We start from the raw sequence: 15,585 nt of genomic DNA, 5'->3' as shown, positions 1-15,585 counted from the left end.
GTCAAGATAGTGTATTTTCTGAAAGCAGACAACCTACAGAATAAAATAGTGGTAGTTCCAATTTTTTTTTTTTTTTTTCCAAAAAGAAAGCCTTTATTAAGAAAGAACATAATGGTACAAAAGACATGTACAGGGTGCCTAAGCGAAACAGCAGGCACAACCTACAGCGATACAGCAGTAACTCAAACAAGAGAATACAGATAATGATAATGCAATAATACAAAACCCGACTACAATAAGGTTATGCTTGCAACAAACCGGAGCCAATATAGTATAGTATGGGGTGTAATTGCATCTTATAATATCCCCTGCGCCGTGCTTCGCCAAGCAGGGCTGTAGCGATAGGAAGAGTGGTCATGGCATCTGAACGTAGGAATTGGACAAAAAACTTATGGCAAGGTGGAGAGTTACAAAATCGGCATATATTGCGGTAGGAGCCGTTGATGGAAGTGGGAAGAGTGATAGGATGGCATGTCTAGTGTTCCATGTAGCATAGCAAAGCGAGAGGCGAGAAGAAAAGAGAAAGGAGAAAAGAGAGAAAGGAAAATAGAGAGAAAAGTGATAGAAACAGAAAGAGGGGGATGGGGGTGGAAGGGGAAGAAAAAAAAAAAAAAAAAAAAAAAAAAAAAAAAATTTGCAAAATAGATTAATGGTGGGGGGGGGGGGGAAACATATGGGGTGAGTAATGACAGCAATATCTGGGGTTACTCATGCATGGGGATAGGAGTTAAGCTAACGCCAGAGTCGCGTGGGAAGGGATACATTGTCGAAAAGAGTCTCAGTGCCTATCACAAAAACTACTGTAAAGAAGTAACATCAGCAGGAAAGCCAAACCAAGTCAGACCTGATGGTCCATAAGAGACCTGTACGTAGGAGTAGTTGTGAAGTAGATCCAGCAGGCCCAAATGTGGGAAAATTTAGTGGGAGTGTCAAGGGCCGACGCAATTAGTTCCTCCATGTCTGCCATTTTACCCACACGGACAAGCCAATCACGAACAGAGGGAGGGCGAGTAGAGCCCCAAAGGACGGGAAGGCAGAGTCTGGCCGCATTGACCATGTGCATGGCCAAAGATCTATGATATTGTCTCTCCGGAAGGGAGGAATGATGGAGGAGAAACTGGGCCGGAGACAGATCCAGAGGCACGGTCGTCACCGATACTACAATCCTATGGACCTCTTTCCAAAACGGTTGAATGCTCGAACAGGACCACCAGATGTGTAAAAATGATCCGTCCGCAGCCCCACACCTCCAGCAGGTATTGGGATAAGAAGGATTGAAATGAGAAATTCGTGAAGGGGTGCGATACCACCTCGATACCAATTTGTAACCGTTTTCCTGCGTCGAGACATTAAGGGAGCATTTATGAGAATATTTGAAAACACGTGCCCAGTCGGAATCCGCCAAATTATCATCCAAATCTCTATTCCAGGCCTGACAGGAGGGCAGGGAGTTATAGGCCCTATTCTCAATTAAGAGAGGGTAAATTTCTGAAATCAAATGCTTACGCGGTTCTCCTTTCGAGCAAATATCCTCAAAAGGGGTAAGAGGGCGGGTCCAATCACGGAAAGGTTTATGCGAGAGCAGATAATGCCGTATTTGCAAATAAACCCAGAGAGGAAAATCGCGGGTACCCAAGCAGCTGTCACGCAGTTCGTGGAGTGATTTCATCTTGCCTTCGTGGAGAAAGTGTTTGGCCGAAATTTGATCATGCGGCCAATGTTCAGATAGAAAGTTCTTGTGCATTCCAGGGGGGAAGTCAGGGTTGAGTCGGATGGAAGTGAGACAATTCGGAGACGCAGAAATAGATGCTGATTTGCAGGTATAGCGGAAGGCTTTCAGGGTAGGGCCTACCAAAGGGTGACTAAGAAGGACCTGAGGCGTATGCTTCAGCGGCAACCAAGGGATCGAAATCAGGGGTGCGGACGAGAAGGCGTGTTCTAGTTGCACCCAGTCTTTAGAAGCAGAGTGGACATGCCAATCCACTACACGGCAGAGCTGGCACGCCAAATAGTAACGGTGAAGGTCAGGAAGGCTAATACCACCACTAAGTTTAGGGAGAATCAGCTGGGAATAAGCAATGCGCGGGCGTTTATGGTTCCATAGGAATAGAGAACAGAGCCTCCTACAGGATGTGAAGAAGGCAAGCGGTATGTGGATGGGCAGAGTTTGAAAGAGGTAGAGAAGGCGAGGAAGGATGTTCATTTTAATTATCGCAGCTCTTCCGAACCACGAAAAGCAAGGACGGTGCCATTTGTTCAGATCCCCTTGGAGAGAACGAAGAGTGGGTAAAAAGTTCTTAGCATATAAATCATCAGGGTTGCGGGTAAGCTGCACACCTAAATAAGAAAGTGAGTCCCTTTCCCAATGAAACGGGAAACGCGACTCACAATCAGAAACTACTTCCGATGGCAAGGTGATGTTGAGAGCGAAAGACTTGGAAAAGTTAATCTTAAAGTTCGACAAATAACGAAAAAATGCAAAGTCCTTTAGTAAATTTGGCAGAGTAATATGCGGTTCGGCAAGGAAAAGAAGAATATCGTCCGCGTAAGCCGCAAGCTTATATTCCTTATCCGAGACTGCAATTCCTTTGATGTCGGGGTTAGAGCGCAACTTCCGTAGAAGGGGCTCCAAGGAAAGGACGAACAAGAGTGGAGAAAGGGGGCAACCCTGACGCGTACCGTTGCCCAAAGGAAAAGAGTTTGACAAATGGCCATTGACCCGGACACGCGCAGTAGGGCCTGAATACAGGGTCATTATAAAATTGAGCATCTTCTCACCCAGACCCAATTGCACCAAAGACTCCTGCAAATAGTCCCAGGCGATCCTATCAAAGGCCTTCTCCGCATCCAGGGAAAGGAAGAAACCGGGAAAGTTAGATTTACAGAGCCAATGTTGGAGGTTGAGGGCCTTAATGGTATTATCCCTGGCCTCCCTACCTGGGATAAATCCAACTTGGTCCAAATGGATCAAGGAGGGGAGCAGAGGAAGAAGTCGATTGGCAAGGATTTTCGCAAAGATTTTAATGTCCACATTCAGCAGGGAGATGGGTCTATAATTAGAAACCTGTGTGGCATCTTTGTCACCTTTAGGAATAACTGTGATATGGGCTTCCAGAAGGCGATTTTTAGGTGGAGGGTCTTGAGAGAAAGTGTTGAATGCCGATAGGAAAGGGGTACCCAGGATGTCAAGGAAAGATTTGTAATAGGCCGCCGAAAAGCCGTCCGGGCCCGGACTCTTACCCGGTTTCATCCGTTGCAAAGCACACTGCACCTCATTCAGTGTCAGGTCTGTTTCCAACGATGTAGCCAAGTCCTCCGAGAGGGCCGCCGGGCCGTGACGGCGGAGAAACTCGGAAATCAGGGAGGCCCTGGAATTGTCAGTGGGCAGAGGGGGATGTTCCGGAGGGAGATTATATAAGGAAGTGTAAAATTGTTCGAAGTGGGTGGCAATGTCAGGGTTAGATGTGGCCATAGTGCCATCAGAACCCCTAATTCTGTGCACCGTCATGCTGGATCTTTGTTCACGGAGAGCTCTGGCGAGAAACTTCCCACTCTTATTAGCAAATTCATAATACAGCTTTTGTGAAAGAATGAATCGTTTCTTAACCTCCCTACCCAGTTCAGTAAGAAGTTGTGAGCGTAGACTCGTTAGTTCAGATAAGGTCGACGCGGCCAGAGACCGTTTATGCGCCCTCTCCAAGGAGTGTATCCTGCCCGTGAGGAATTTCAAATGTTCTTGTCTATCTCTTTTGCGCTTTGTCGCCGCTGCAATGAGGAAGCCACGGATAACACACTTGTGGGCTTCCCACAGCGTAAGGGGGGAGATATCAGGAGAAGAATTTAGGGAAAAATATTCCGTCAGATTGGAGCGTATCTCCTGTAAAATAGCGGGATCTGCAAGAAGGGAAGCATCCAGGCGCCAAAATTTCGAGCGAATGAAGACATCAGGGAACCGCAAGATCATGGTGATGGGGTGATGGTCTGAAAGAACCATAGGTTCTATCGAAGCAGCATGGAGGAGTGGGAGATCCGATTGCGACAGGAAGAAATAATCTATCCTGGAATATTTATTATGGGGAGCAGAGTAAAATGTGTAGTCTTTCACCGACGGGTGAAGGGTTCTCCAGGAGTCATGCAATTGTAGATGTTGTAGTTGTGTGCGTATTTGCTTAAGGGCCTTGAACGGCAGAAAGGAGCTACCTGAAGAGGAGTCTAACAGCGGGCTAAGTGGGACATTCAAGTCGCCCCCTAAAATCAACATTCCGGATTGGAACCCAGCCAGGGCGGTGGTAATTGAGCGCATGAAAGAAACCTGCTTGGTGTTAGGAGCATATACATTGGCCAGTGTAACAGGTCGCTTAGCACAAAAACCCTTTACAAACAGGTATCTGCCTTCTGGATCAACAAGGGAGTCCGACACCGAGAAAGGACAATGTCTAGCGAGTAAGATGGCAACACCCTTTGATTTGGCTAGAGGGTTAGCAGCATGGATAACTGTAGGGAAATGGAAATTGAAAGGTTTGGGTATAGAATCCTGGCGAAAGTGCGTCTCTTGGAGAAAGACCACATCCGCTTTTTGTTTACGCACGTAGGAGAGCAACATGGAACGCTTCTCGGGCACGTTCAGGCCCTTGGCATTGAGTGAAAGGCATTTCAAGGACAATGATCCTGAGACTGAGGTGGAGGCCGACATGGTAACCCGTCAGTAAAATGCACTAGGGATGAGGGGAAAGGGAAGGGAAAAAAAAACAAAAAAAACAAAACAAAACCAAAAAAGGGGGGGGGGGAGAATAAGAAGAAAAAGTGGAAAAAATAAACGGCTTGGGGAAGAGACCCGCTGTTCCCTATGAGAAGACAAAAAAAAAAAAAAAAAAGGGGGGGGGGAAAGATAACTAGGAAAGAAAGTAAGAAGGAGGTGGGAAGAGAAAGAGAAGAAAGAGAAGCAAGAAATGGAAACAAACTATATAGTGAAACGCGCCGTATAGACGATCAGTAGGAGCTCACAGAGCCCACTGTGTGGGGAACGAGGAGGACGCCGAAACGAGAAGAAACGCCACCGCCGGCCGGTGGTCACGCCAAAATATGGAATCAGGTGAGAAAATATGTGAAGAGGCGGGAGGAGGTCGGTAGTGACAGAAGGTTTAGGAGGTTCTAGAAAAAACGCGCGTAGGAAGGGTCGCATACCAACTCCATGAAGTGGCAAAGTGTAAGTCATGTGTGGGGCACTAAAGCGCAGGCTGGCACAGGAATAAATTCGGAGAGGCATAAATCAGGTCAAAAAACCGTCTCCACGCTGTCCAAGCCCGAGTGTCTCCAATTTTTTATGTCATACAATATTATTGCAAAGGTCTCAGATACGCAAAATTTCAGTACAAATCACCCAAAAGTGATTTTTATGGCAAACAAACATATAGAAAAATAGAATATAGAATAAAACATATAGAAAAATAGAGTAAATAGAAGCCCAGCATGACAAACCTTAAATTTGTGTGCGCCTATAAAATAGCGACAAACTTCAGTACCCTATATTTTCTATAGGCAACGTTTCAAAATCCCTTTTTGGTCATCAGTTTAGCATTAAGGATCTGGTGTTATAATTATTGCTCTCACTTTGGCGTGCGTGGTGATATGTAACATGTATATGCAATCGATGTTTTCATGTGTAGGTGCCCCAACGTGTGAGTTTATGTTCATATGTGCATATATGTGGGGATGGAGGGGAGGATGTTATGTGCTTGGGTGTAACTTTATTATTTTTTGTTTTCCATCACATAGGGGACACAAAGTCCCCTATGTGATGATTTTTTGGTGACAGATTCTCTTTATTGAGACATGCAGGGTCTAAAAGTCCCTGCATGTCTCCTTTGTGATCCATTAGATGTATTGAAATGCAAACCGCATTGCAATACATTTTTCCCTGGCTATTCCAGCAAGGAAAGTGACAGCTGTGACCATGGATGCCATAGACATCACCTTCCAGGTCACAGAAAGAAGAGGAGGAGAGTGGATGTTCGCCCGATCTCCTCTCTCCCCTCCACCCGCCAGCACTATCCATGGCACCCAGCAGATGGCCAGTTACATGGCGGAAGTGCATCCCCGGGGGGGGCACCGGAATCTACCCCCCCCCTCGCTGTTTGCTTGTCAGATTTATACGCAATCCCGGTGGCTGCAGCCACTGGATTGTGTATAAAACCCCCTGCTGCTGTCAGGTCCATGCAGACCTGGCAGCAAAAGGGTTAAAAAGATTTGTCAACACCTGTGTTTATATTTTTTACTATTCACATTTGTTTGTGAATGAGTACAGCTTATTTGTACCCCTACTCATTGGCATGGAGGACTGGCATACCCCCCACAACCACCAGGTCAGGGTTGTGGGAAAGAAGACTTTCTAGTGAGTGCTGAAGGGACAGAGCACAGAGTAGACACCACTCTCTGCTCAGAGCTGACTGAGAACTGAGTGATCAGCAGTTATGTGATCAATCAATTCTTTGTCTTAAAGCTGGCAGCAAACAGCTGCAGCAGGGGACACGTGAGAGCTGAGGGGGTGCAAACAGGACACACAGAACATTTTTTGTGTGCCCTTGTGGAAAGCTGCATTTTTCTTATGCAGAAAAACGGAGCTCTCTTAACAAGTGTGAGCTGGCCCTAACAGTTGACTTAAGTACTTCACTAATAAAGAAGAAAAGAAGAATTTACATCTATCTATAAGATGACATCAGAATTATCAGAGAAGTTTTAGTAGCAGACCATTTATATGTTGTATAGATCAGTGAGTGGAGATTTAATATTAAGGACTTATGGTAAGAACACTTTAATCCAGTTTAATAGGATAAGCTTTTTACTGACAACAAAACTGTAATTAATCAATGTAAAAGGAAACTAGATATGTGAAAGGGAGTATGACTTGATTTATGTGGTTTAATCACTGTTAAAAAAAACTGTGCTTTCTTAGCAGTCTCGAATGCCACAAGCTAAGAAGGTATTAGGCTGTCCACATTTAGGAAACTTAAGCAAATGAGATGATTTGTTATAAATAGAATTTAGTTATGACTCAGTGACATACAGAATGGGTAATCGGCCAAATGATCAGATAGAGTAACTGTAACTTGTATTTTACTAAACAGGTACAAAGTTAGCCATAAGCCATAAAAAGCCGTAATGCAAAAGCTTCATGATGGCAAAGCAACAAGCATACTTTGTAGATGAATGAGAGCAAAACATACATATGAAAGCTGCACAAACATTACTCTTCACAGCAGGGTCTCTGTCAATTTTCAATAGGCTGAATGATTAGAGAGAGCCTCTGTAACTTGCAGTTTACTAAAGAGGTGCAATGTTACAAGCAATCAGGGGCAGACTGACAACTCAATGCGTTTGCCTTCTTTGTCTGTTTTAGTTTGTCCAGTGCACATTCTGGTCACCAACATGTTAAGTGGTGGATACCAGGGGCAGACTGACAACTCATGGGGCCCCCGGGCAATAGGGGATCATGGGGCCCCTGTGTCCTTGCCCAAACTCAAAAAAGCCTATGAAAAAGGTACCAGGAGCATCTCATGGGGCCCCCTACTGACCCCGGGCCCTCGGGCAGTGCCCGAGTTTCCAAACGGTCAGTCCGCCCCTGCAAGCAATAATGCAAAACAGATTCAGGATGGCAAAGAAGCATGCATACACTGAAGGAGGGAAGCAGAGAAACTTATCTTCCCTTGGGGGAGTCCAGGAACTCAGGGAGCTGTGGGAAAAAGGGATTAAAGGGGTCGGCTTCTGCATTTGTGCATGGTGAGTAAATGGGGGCACCACTACAACTATAGGAATAATGAAAATGGTAAAAACAGACTGTATCAGCTGAGTATATCATAGTATACTGCCTATAATATATGCATTACGCATCACATTTCATTTACATTGTGTGTGTGTTAACATTTTGAATTCTAAGGATAACAAATTAAAGAATTTTAAATATTTTTTTTAGAACAGGTACATACCATCTCTGATTATTTGAATTATGCATTCAGAAAAAGGTACTTACTACATCTTTTGAATTTAAAAAATATGCACAGCTGGAGTTTATGTCAGTTCCAGAGAATGCTCAGCACGGTTACTTTTCTTACTAAATTACAGTATCTGAGTTTCCTTTCAGAATAATATGCACTGGAATAACCTATGTAGTAGCAGCTTGGCATTTTTTGAAAAGTACATTGTGCACTAGTCTCGAAAAACCTTTTAATGATAATAACACACATAAAAGTTTGAGTGACCTAGAAGTTACATTTAAAAGGAACTTTGTGTTTCACGTATAAAAAGGATGCAGACCTGCATTTGAACAAATGACTCCTTGAGAATTCTTGCACATCTCGTTACTTTGTTTTCGTGTCAGGTCACACGTAGTTGGGTACTGACAAGCTTCTCCAGACCATCCAACTTCACATTGACATTTTCCACAGTCACAAATCCCATGTCCTGGTAAGTATAAACAAACACATTTTCAATGTTTTGAAAATGAATTATTCTTGACTTTATGCTTGTAACATAAAAAAGGAAATTTTACACAACTGGATTTGCTAGAGGGTTTAATTTGTACAAAGGGCTAGTCACTATTGTTGCTTGTGGTCTTGTAGATCTTCCAGCAATACTGCCTTACTATGCCTTGATCTGCATGGTGTCTCTGTGTGGAGGCAGCCATCCTGGTAGAGGCCGGCCTTTTTTTTTCACCATGTCAGAACCCCCAACAAGGAGAAGAGTGAACAGTACGGTAGTGACATCACCAAATCTCACTCCAAATTTCATGAGACTTACAGTCAGAGGCCCAGTATTTTAGATATCACTGCAGAAATACAGCTATAAGACTGTAGGCACATGAGTGCTTTGGCACTCTCCTATAACAGGAGGTGTGCTGCTATTTTCAACAGGAATTCAAGACAAAGGTACATTTTTTAGTGTGCTGCTTTGGAACAATTAACATTTTTATATTTTCCCTTAAACTTAATTTTTTGAGTTTGACTCGACTTTATAGTAGAACTATAGGCAAAAATGTTTTTTTTTTTTATAATATTGGTTAGAGTAAGTGAGGGTTATTTTTCCTGTCAGTTTATGTTTTGCCATCTGTGTCCAGTTGGGGAGATTTACCATTACTTCCTGTCCCATGGCCAGAACAGGAAGTGAGAAATAATCCCCAGAAATTAAGGGAATTGCTTGGGGACCCCCAGGTCAACGGAACTAGTGTCCCCTTGGAAAATTCTCCTTCTATTACTTTTCTGTGGACAACCCAAAACTTGGGTTTTCTTTACTTTCACTTTCGATGATAATAGTAAACAGGACAAATAGAGAGGGTGAATCTCTCTAACGGGAGCACAGACAGCAATAAAAACCTAAGAGGTTTTCTCTTCCATCTCCACTTTATCCAAAACTAAAAAAAAAAAAAGTATTGCCTTTAGTTAAACTTTAAGAGTAATAAATGTCTATATGTGAACTAGGCCATCCACTACAATCAGAGTTTATTCCTTATTCTGAACCCACAAGCACAGCCAACCCACTGGATGATTCTATCAGTTATCCGAGACATACAGTATCTAGAAATAGGAAATCTAAAGTTCTCTCCTTTTACTATCTGTGTAACCTGATAGTGCCAGAGAGGATTCTACCAGTGCTTCCAGCATATGTGGAAGGCAGTAATGGGCAATGTAACTTATATTTACTCTCTCTCACTCGCTTTTCCATGTATTAGAAAGTAGCCTCCGTATCTATTTTATGACTGTAATTCTCCTAAGACATTTGACTTTATTTTATTAACAAAACACATTTTCAACATTTTACTGTTCCAGTTCTTCAAAAACCTGGCAAGGCTATTTTATCTGATACAGGCTAATATGCATAAACTAGATTTGTACAAAAAAGACACATCATATTGCAGTGGACAATAGAAACATTACAGTAAAAGTCCATAATGATTAACGTTTTGGTAGTCACTGGTCAAGCAGCAAGTAGAAATATTGTACCATATAAAAACATTTTCATTATATTCCAGTAGAACATGGCACACAATCATATCCCTAATATTGGGAAGATACTTCAGTTTTACTAAACAGGATGTGACAGTTCCAGGAGCAACATCTCATGAATTGTGTAACATATGGAAATGACACAGATACTTGCAGTTTCAACCAGCAATTCAGTTATAATGGTAACAGGAGCTTATTTCTGACATAAACCATCTGTCTAAATATCTTGTGGATTTCATACCGCTAGGTTAAATAATGAGCAGTGCAGTGTTACATGACCTACTTGATTACTTGATTTTGAGCCGTTTTGAGAGTTACATCTGTAGATGTATGAGCCAAGTAAAACATGTCAGTATCAGACCTTTCATCACATTGTTCTGAACATTTATCTACCTCTAAGTCTGGTTGTTCTCCCTTTTAATTTTCAATCTGTAGTACTTTTGATGGTTGCTATAAATGGTAATGTAAAATTCAACCTTTTTTACTATAAACTGGCAACAAGCTACATTTATATAATCAGAACTTTCCACAGTACTCATCCTAAATCTCCTGTATTTGACACATTTCCACTTTCTCAGCCCTGTGCACAAAGCCTCAGGTCAAAGTATATCAATAATATCCATGGAATAGCTGTAGGTAAGCATAGAATTGACATTACCAATACAGGGAAACTTTGTAATTAACTAAGCTCATTCACATTGTGTCTGCTTTAGGAGACTGATTCATTAGAAAGATTTAAAGTGTTACTAAACCCGCAACAGTAAAATAAGTCTGTATATGCAGTAAAGAATGCTTGTTATACTCTCTGTGGAACCTAAGGGGTTAATCCTCTGCAATGTGTAAAATTGCAATGTCTAAAAAGGCTGTTTGATCCTGACTTCTCTGATCCTCCCCCTCTTCCAGTATCCCCCTCTTATCTCCTGATAAGATATATTGTGTAGAGTCACTCTGCACATGCTCAGTTTGGTGTGTATTGCTAGAGAGTTTTTTTTCTTAGAAGAGTGTGTGTAATCAGCACAGGGCCAATCAGCACTGTCCAGACAGAGGTCAGGGGTTCTGCATCCTGCTTGTTTTACTCACTGTTGAACCTAAGGGGTTAATCCTCTGCAATGTGTAAAATTGCAATGTGAAATGTGTAAAAAGGCTGTTTTATCCTGACTTCTCTGATCCTCCCCCTCTTCCAGTGTCCCCCTCTTATCTCCTGATAAGGCATATTGTGTAGAGTCACTCTGCACATGCTCAGTTTGGTGTGTATTGCTAGAGAGGTTTTTTTTTTTCTTGGAAGAGTGTATGTGATCAGCACAGGGCCAATCAGCACTGTCCAGACAGAGGTCAGGGGTTCTGCATCCTCCTAGATCAGAAAGAAAACTCCTACAAGCTTTAACATGTGTTGTGCTGGACACTGAAGTCACAAGACTGCTCTAACTGCTGATGAGAGAAGGTATTCAGCAGTTTATTTTTACTAAAATAATTGCACTTCCATGTTCTGTGTACTGTGGGAGATCAGATATAGTGAATGCAGGGTTCTGGGTTTAGTAACACTTTATTGCAAGGTAGCCTAACCTCTGATGATATACTACATAAATTGCCAAGTAAAATGATTCTAGAAAATGGAAAATTGTTTACCTGTGCTTACTATAATTTTCCTGGTGCAACCTCAAGTTAGCCTACTGTGAGTCTGCTGTTTCCTTCATAGGACAGCCCTCTAACTAGAAAGTTAGCAAAGGCCAGTGTGCATGGATGAGGTGCAGATCAGTTCCAATACTGAATGAAATCTTACAATATTAAAAAGTTACATTTATATTCACAATATACATATTAATATTAAATCAACTATTAAAAATGTACAGATAAATATATCAAAAATACCTTGGTGTACAATTCATATTCTAAAAAAACATTGTATGATAGCTTGTATGAGCACATAAGAATGATCAGGCAATGCTATAAGTCTACACGCATTTAAGGAAGCAACGTTCACTTCTTCAGGAGATATTGATGTTAATTATGACAAAATATCTACAGAGAGACCATGTTAATAATGTACTGTAATCAAAGGTCAAATACCACCATTTACGCAACTGCAAAAAAGAGCATTCCCTGTTACAAAATGTTATGCGGTAATAAGAATGTATACTTACCAAACAAGTAAATATCAAATGACAGCAGGACCATCACTGGCCGAAACAGAATGCAATGGAGGAGCACCACCATGTCAGTCTTGCCCAGGAGCTGTGGAACGGGCAAGAAACCACACAAAAGGGGGCATACAACAAAAACCACAGAGTAGAACCAGCTAGGTGCAGTGGGTGGCTGGAGACATGTGAAAAAATCATTACCTACATCTTACAATGTGACAAACAACACCTGAAAGTGTGGCCAACCAACCCTATAGAATGGACACAGAGGAATAGGCAATAAGGTGGGTAATATTGTTGATTAATATAAATTCAGATAAAAAATAAACTCAAGAATCCTGACAGTGTGAAAGGACATAGACTCAACAGCAACAACCTCACATTGACTGACACAAGTAAAGAATTAGGGAATTTGAAAAGGGCGCCTGTGACAGAGGCAGCCAAATGATGTCATCTGGCTGGTGCAAGCGCAGTAGTCTTTTGGTGTGGGCGAGATCGCCGTTTCGAAGGACAGACACACCACATGATGCCGATCCTGACCACCACCGGCCACATAGGGAGGCCAGAAATGTAAACACATTAACCCTCTTACTAGTCTTTTAAATTCCTAGCCTACAAGTGTACAGATGTACCCTGACTAGACTCATGAGGGCCAAGATTTAGAATATCAGACTGATATAAGGATGCATCAGAAAAGGAAAATTAGGGTAGGTGCAGCATAGAAACAAGTTTCCATTTTCCTGGAGCACTTCAAATGCATAGGTGTGCAATCACAGGTACAAGTATGTGTGTACCTGTGAAGGAGGGCAGCAGTTTGTCTTGGAGAACATTTGGGTTTGACTGGGGGAACGCAAACCGGCCAATAGATTGTTCTCTTGTACTTGACATTTACCAGGATCCAGAAGGGCCAGATAATGTGGGTTACAGCAAACGTTGTTACATGCCTGTAGGCACCTAAGGCTAAAGTGTAGGTTTTTGGTTTATTTGGGGAGGGGGGATATAGCACCAGACATGGTTATATGTAATGGTGTGTATCCCATTACCGGGGGGTCCCTGCAATACCTCATTCATAACCACTGGATTCATGAACTGCTGCTACTGAGAAACGTTGCGCTAGTCCCTTACCCTCTTCAGCTTTCTCTGCCATTCATATTGCTCAGTCTGGATGAAAAATAATCACTGCAGTGTCCTAGCTACTAGCTGTGTTAGAGGGGTGCAATGTGTAGGGGGGGGGGGCAATGTGTAAAGGGAGAGAGCATTGTGCACAGGAGAAGGGTACCATATGTACTGGGAGAGGGCCAGTCTGTAAAGGGGGGCACAGTGTGTGCATGGGAAAAGGAAAGGAAGTAGTATAAAAAAAGAAGGGGACAGTGTGGACCCCACAAAAATGTAAATACATTCACCTAAGCACCCTTTTGATTTTAAACAGAAGCAATAGTAACAAAGATAAATATTAGTTGTTTTTTTATTTGACTTGCAAGACTTGTAGACGTAAAACCAAACATTTATGAAATGTATTTTGCTAATGGGCTGTGCAGTAATGCAGCATATTAGCAAAAGTGCTAAACTGTTGACATAAAATACTTGTTTTCACTTTTTTCATCCTTTGCTGCAACTTATTGCTGCTAATCACCTACATTCTGTTTGCAGCCACTTTCTGTCTTCATGTATGCACTCCAGTGATAAGGAAAACGACAAACTCTGCTCACAGTGGATGGTTTTAAAAATGTATTTAGATATGAAAGATTAGCCCAAGCACATAAAGCTTCTCAGACATTACCAAGCACCTGCCATCTTCGTCAACACCGTAGACCAGTTGGATTCTAAAAAAAAACTGGGGCACCTTCGGAAGTCTCAGGAAGAGCAGTAATGCAGCATGCACAGTGGCTGCTGTGAATGGTGGGTGTGGCCAAACTGCTAACAGTAGGAGGAGCTTATTGTTAAACAAAACCTGAGGTTCTTGTACTTTTAAAAAACTTTTTATTGCTGTGCCAGAAGTAAGAGTTATACAAACACATATAAACCTGGGCACAATAATAAAAAAAAAAACGAAACACTGCTGTTACATACTTTTGCTCTCTGAGATAGAGGGCAAACACTTTATCTGAGTCGAAGATACTTTTTTAATGGGTAGAAACTTCATTAAAATAGCCAGGGACTGCTTAGTAGGGATGAGACAATGGTTCAGCCTGTTTCTCCATTGGCCCCCTGTTCAGTGGAATGGTTCCTAAGGAAGCAACAGGTGCTGGGCACCTGCAGCATCCCTTGCAACCGCTGCCATCACCAGCACATTGGCTTACATAGCCAGGAATTCCCGGCCATGAAAGCAAAGGAGCGGGAGAGTAGTGACATCACTGGTCATATATGGTCACTGGTCATATTTGGGCAATGACAGTAATGAAAAATGGCCATGTCCATATTTGGTCAATGATGTCACTACTATTCCTGCCTCTTCCCTTTTATAGCAGATGACAGCCCAAGGCTTTACCATTGAGACTGATCATGTGTGCTGGCTCTGTTGGGCTTTTCATTTCACAAGTCGGAAGGTGGTGGGTATCGTGATTGACAATGACTTTACAAGAGACTTTTTTTGGGGACTTGTGAAATATTTTATCTCTAGGTTTTCTAGGGGTCCTATGTACCACTTTCTCATTCATGTAATGGGGTGGTATATGGGGATCCCTTATTTTTAAAGGGGCTTCCAGATTCTGATACCCCCCCCCCACACCTACAGTCCCCCTAAACCACTGAGCCAAGACTGTAGAGAAGAGGCCCTTGTCAAAGCACCATGTTGAGGACAAGTGGCCTGTTATGGTTCAGGAGGAGGGGGGCACACTACCCACTTTCTTGGTATGGATATTTAGGAGACCTTACACAATTTTGTTTGTTTTATTTTTTTACTTAAAATCCATAACAAATGCAAAGGGATTTTCATTCTAGAAGCCGTAGGATAAGTGTAATTTGCTGGAAATTTAAAACCGTTTTTTCATTTGTGAATGTCAGTGCTTTAAAAAAATCAATTGGCCAAATCCCCAGAGTAGTGTCCAATCCCTATACTATTTTTGGACAACCCTTTGCCTTTTTACCCAGAAAACAGGCATTTTTGATTTGACAGATTCAGTTCCTATTAATTTTAATAGGGTTCGGATTCGACATCCGCTGAACCCGGCTCAAACCAAACCCAGGGCAATTTGGTTCATACCCCACTGCTTAGCAACAAGCAAATGTTGAGACAATGAACACTTTGGTGAAAAATATGTAATGTATAATATAGTGTATATCAGGGCTCAAAATTTGAAGTCCTGAGCTACTTGTCAGGCCTTAAGAGTTGCTCACCACCAGTTGTCCTACCCAACCCCTACCCTGCCTCGCCCCTAATCACACCCCTAAGCACACCCTTGTATATTATTTAATGAAATGGCACTGTTAAATGTTTTATGCAGAATAAAGTT

The 15,585-nt window shown here is 42.4% G+C and overlaps 1 protein-coding gene across 1 annotated transcript in view; it reads right to left on the bottom strand.

Moving 5' to 3' along the window:
• The window catches only part of ITGBL1 (integrin subunit beta like 1), a 321,794-nt gene that overhangs the window by 229,106 nt on the left and 77,103 nt on the right, over nucleotides 1-15,585 (bottom strand). The window contains exon 3 of the mRNA XM_089679952.1: nucleotides 8,311-8,457. Coding sequence (XP_089536078.1) covers nucleotides 8,311-8,457 — 147 coding nt within the window. The remainder of the gene's footprint in view (nucleotides 1-8,310; nucleotides 8,458-15,585) is intronic.

Source organism: Staurois parvus, unplaced genomic scaffold (assembly GCF_062004578.1).
Source record: "Staurois parvus isolate SC_StPar_1 unplaced genomic scaffold, SC_StPar_1.0 ptg000233l, whole genome shotgun sequence".
NCBI lineage: Eukaryota > Metazoa > Chordata > Amphibia > Anura > Ranidae > Staurois > Staurois parvus.
The sequence above is the reverse complement of the archived record's forward strand: the minus strand, read 5'-3'. Positions and strand labels throughout refer to the sequence as shown.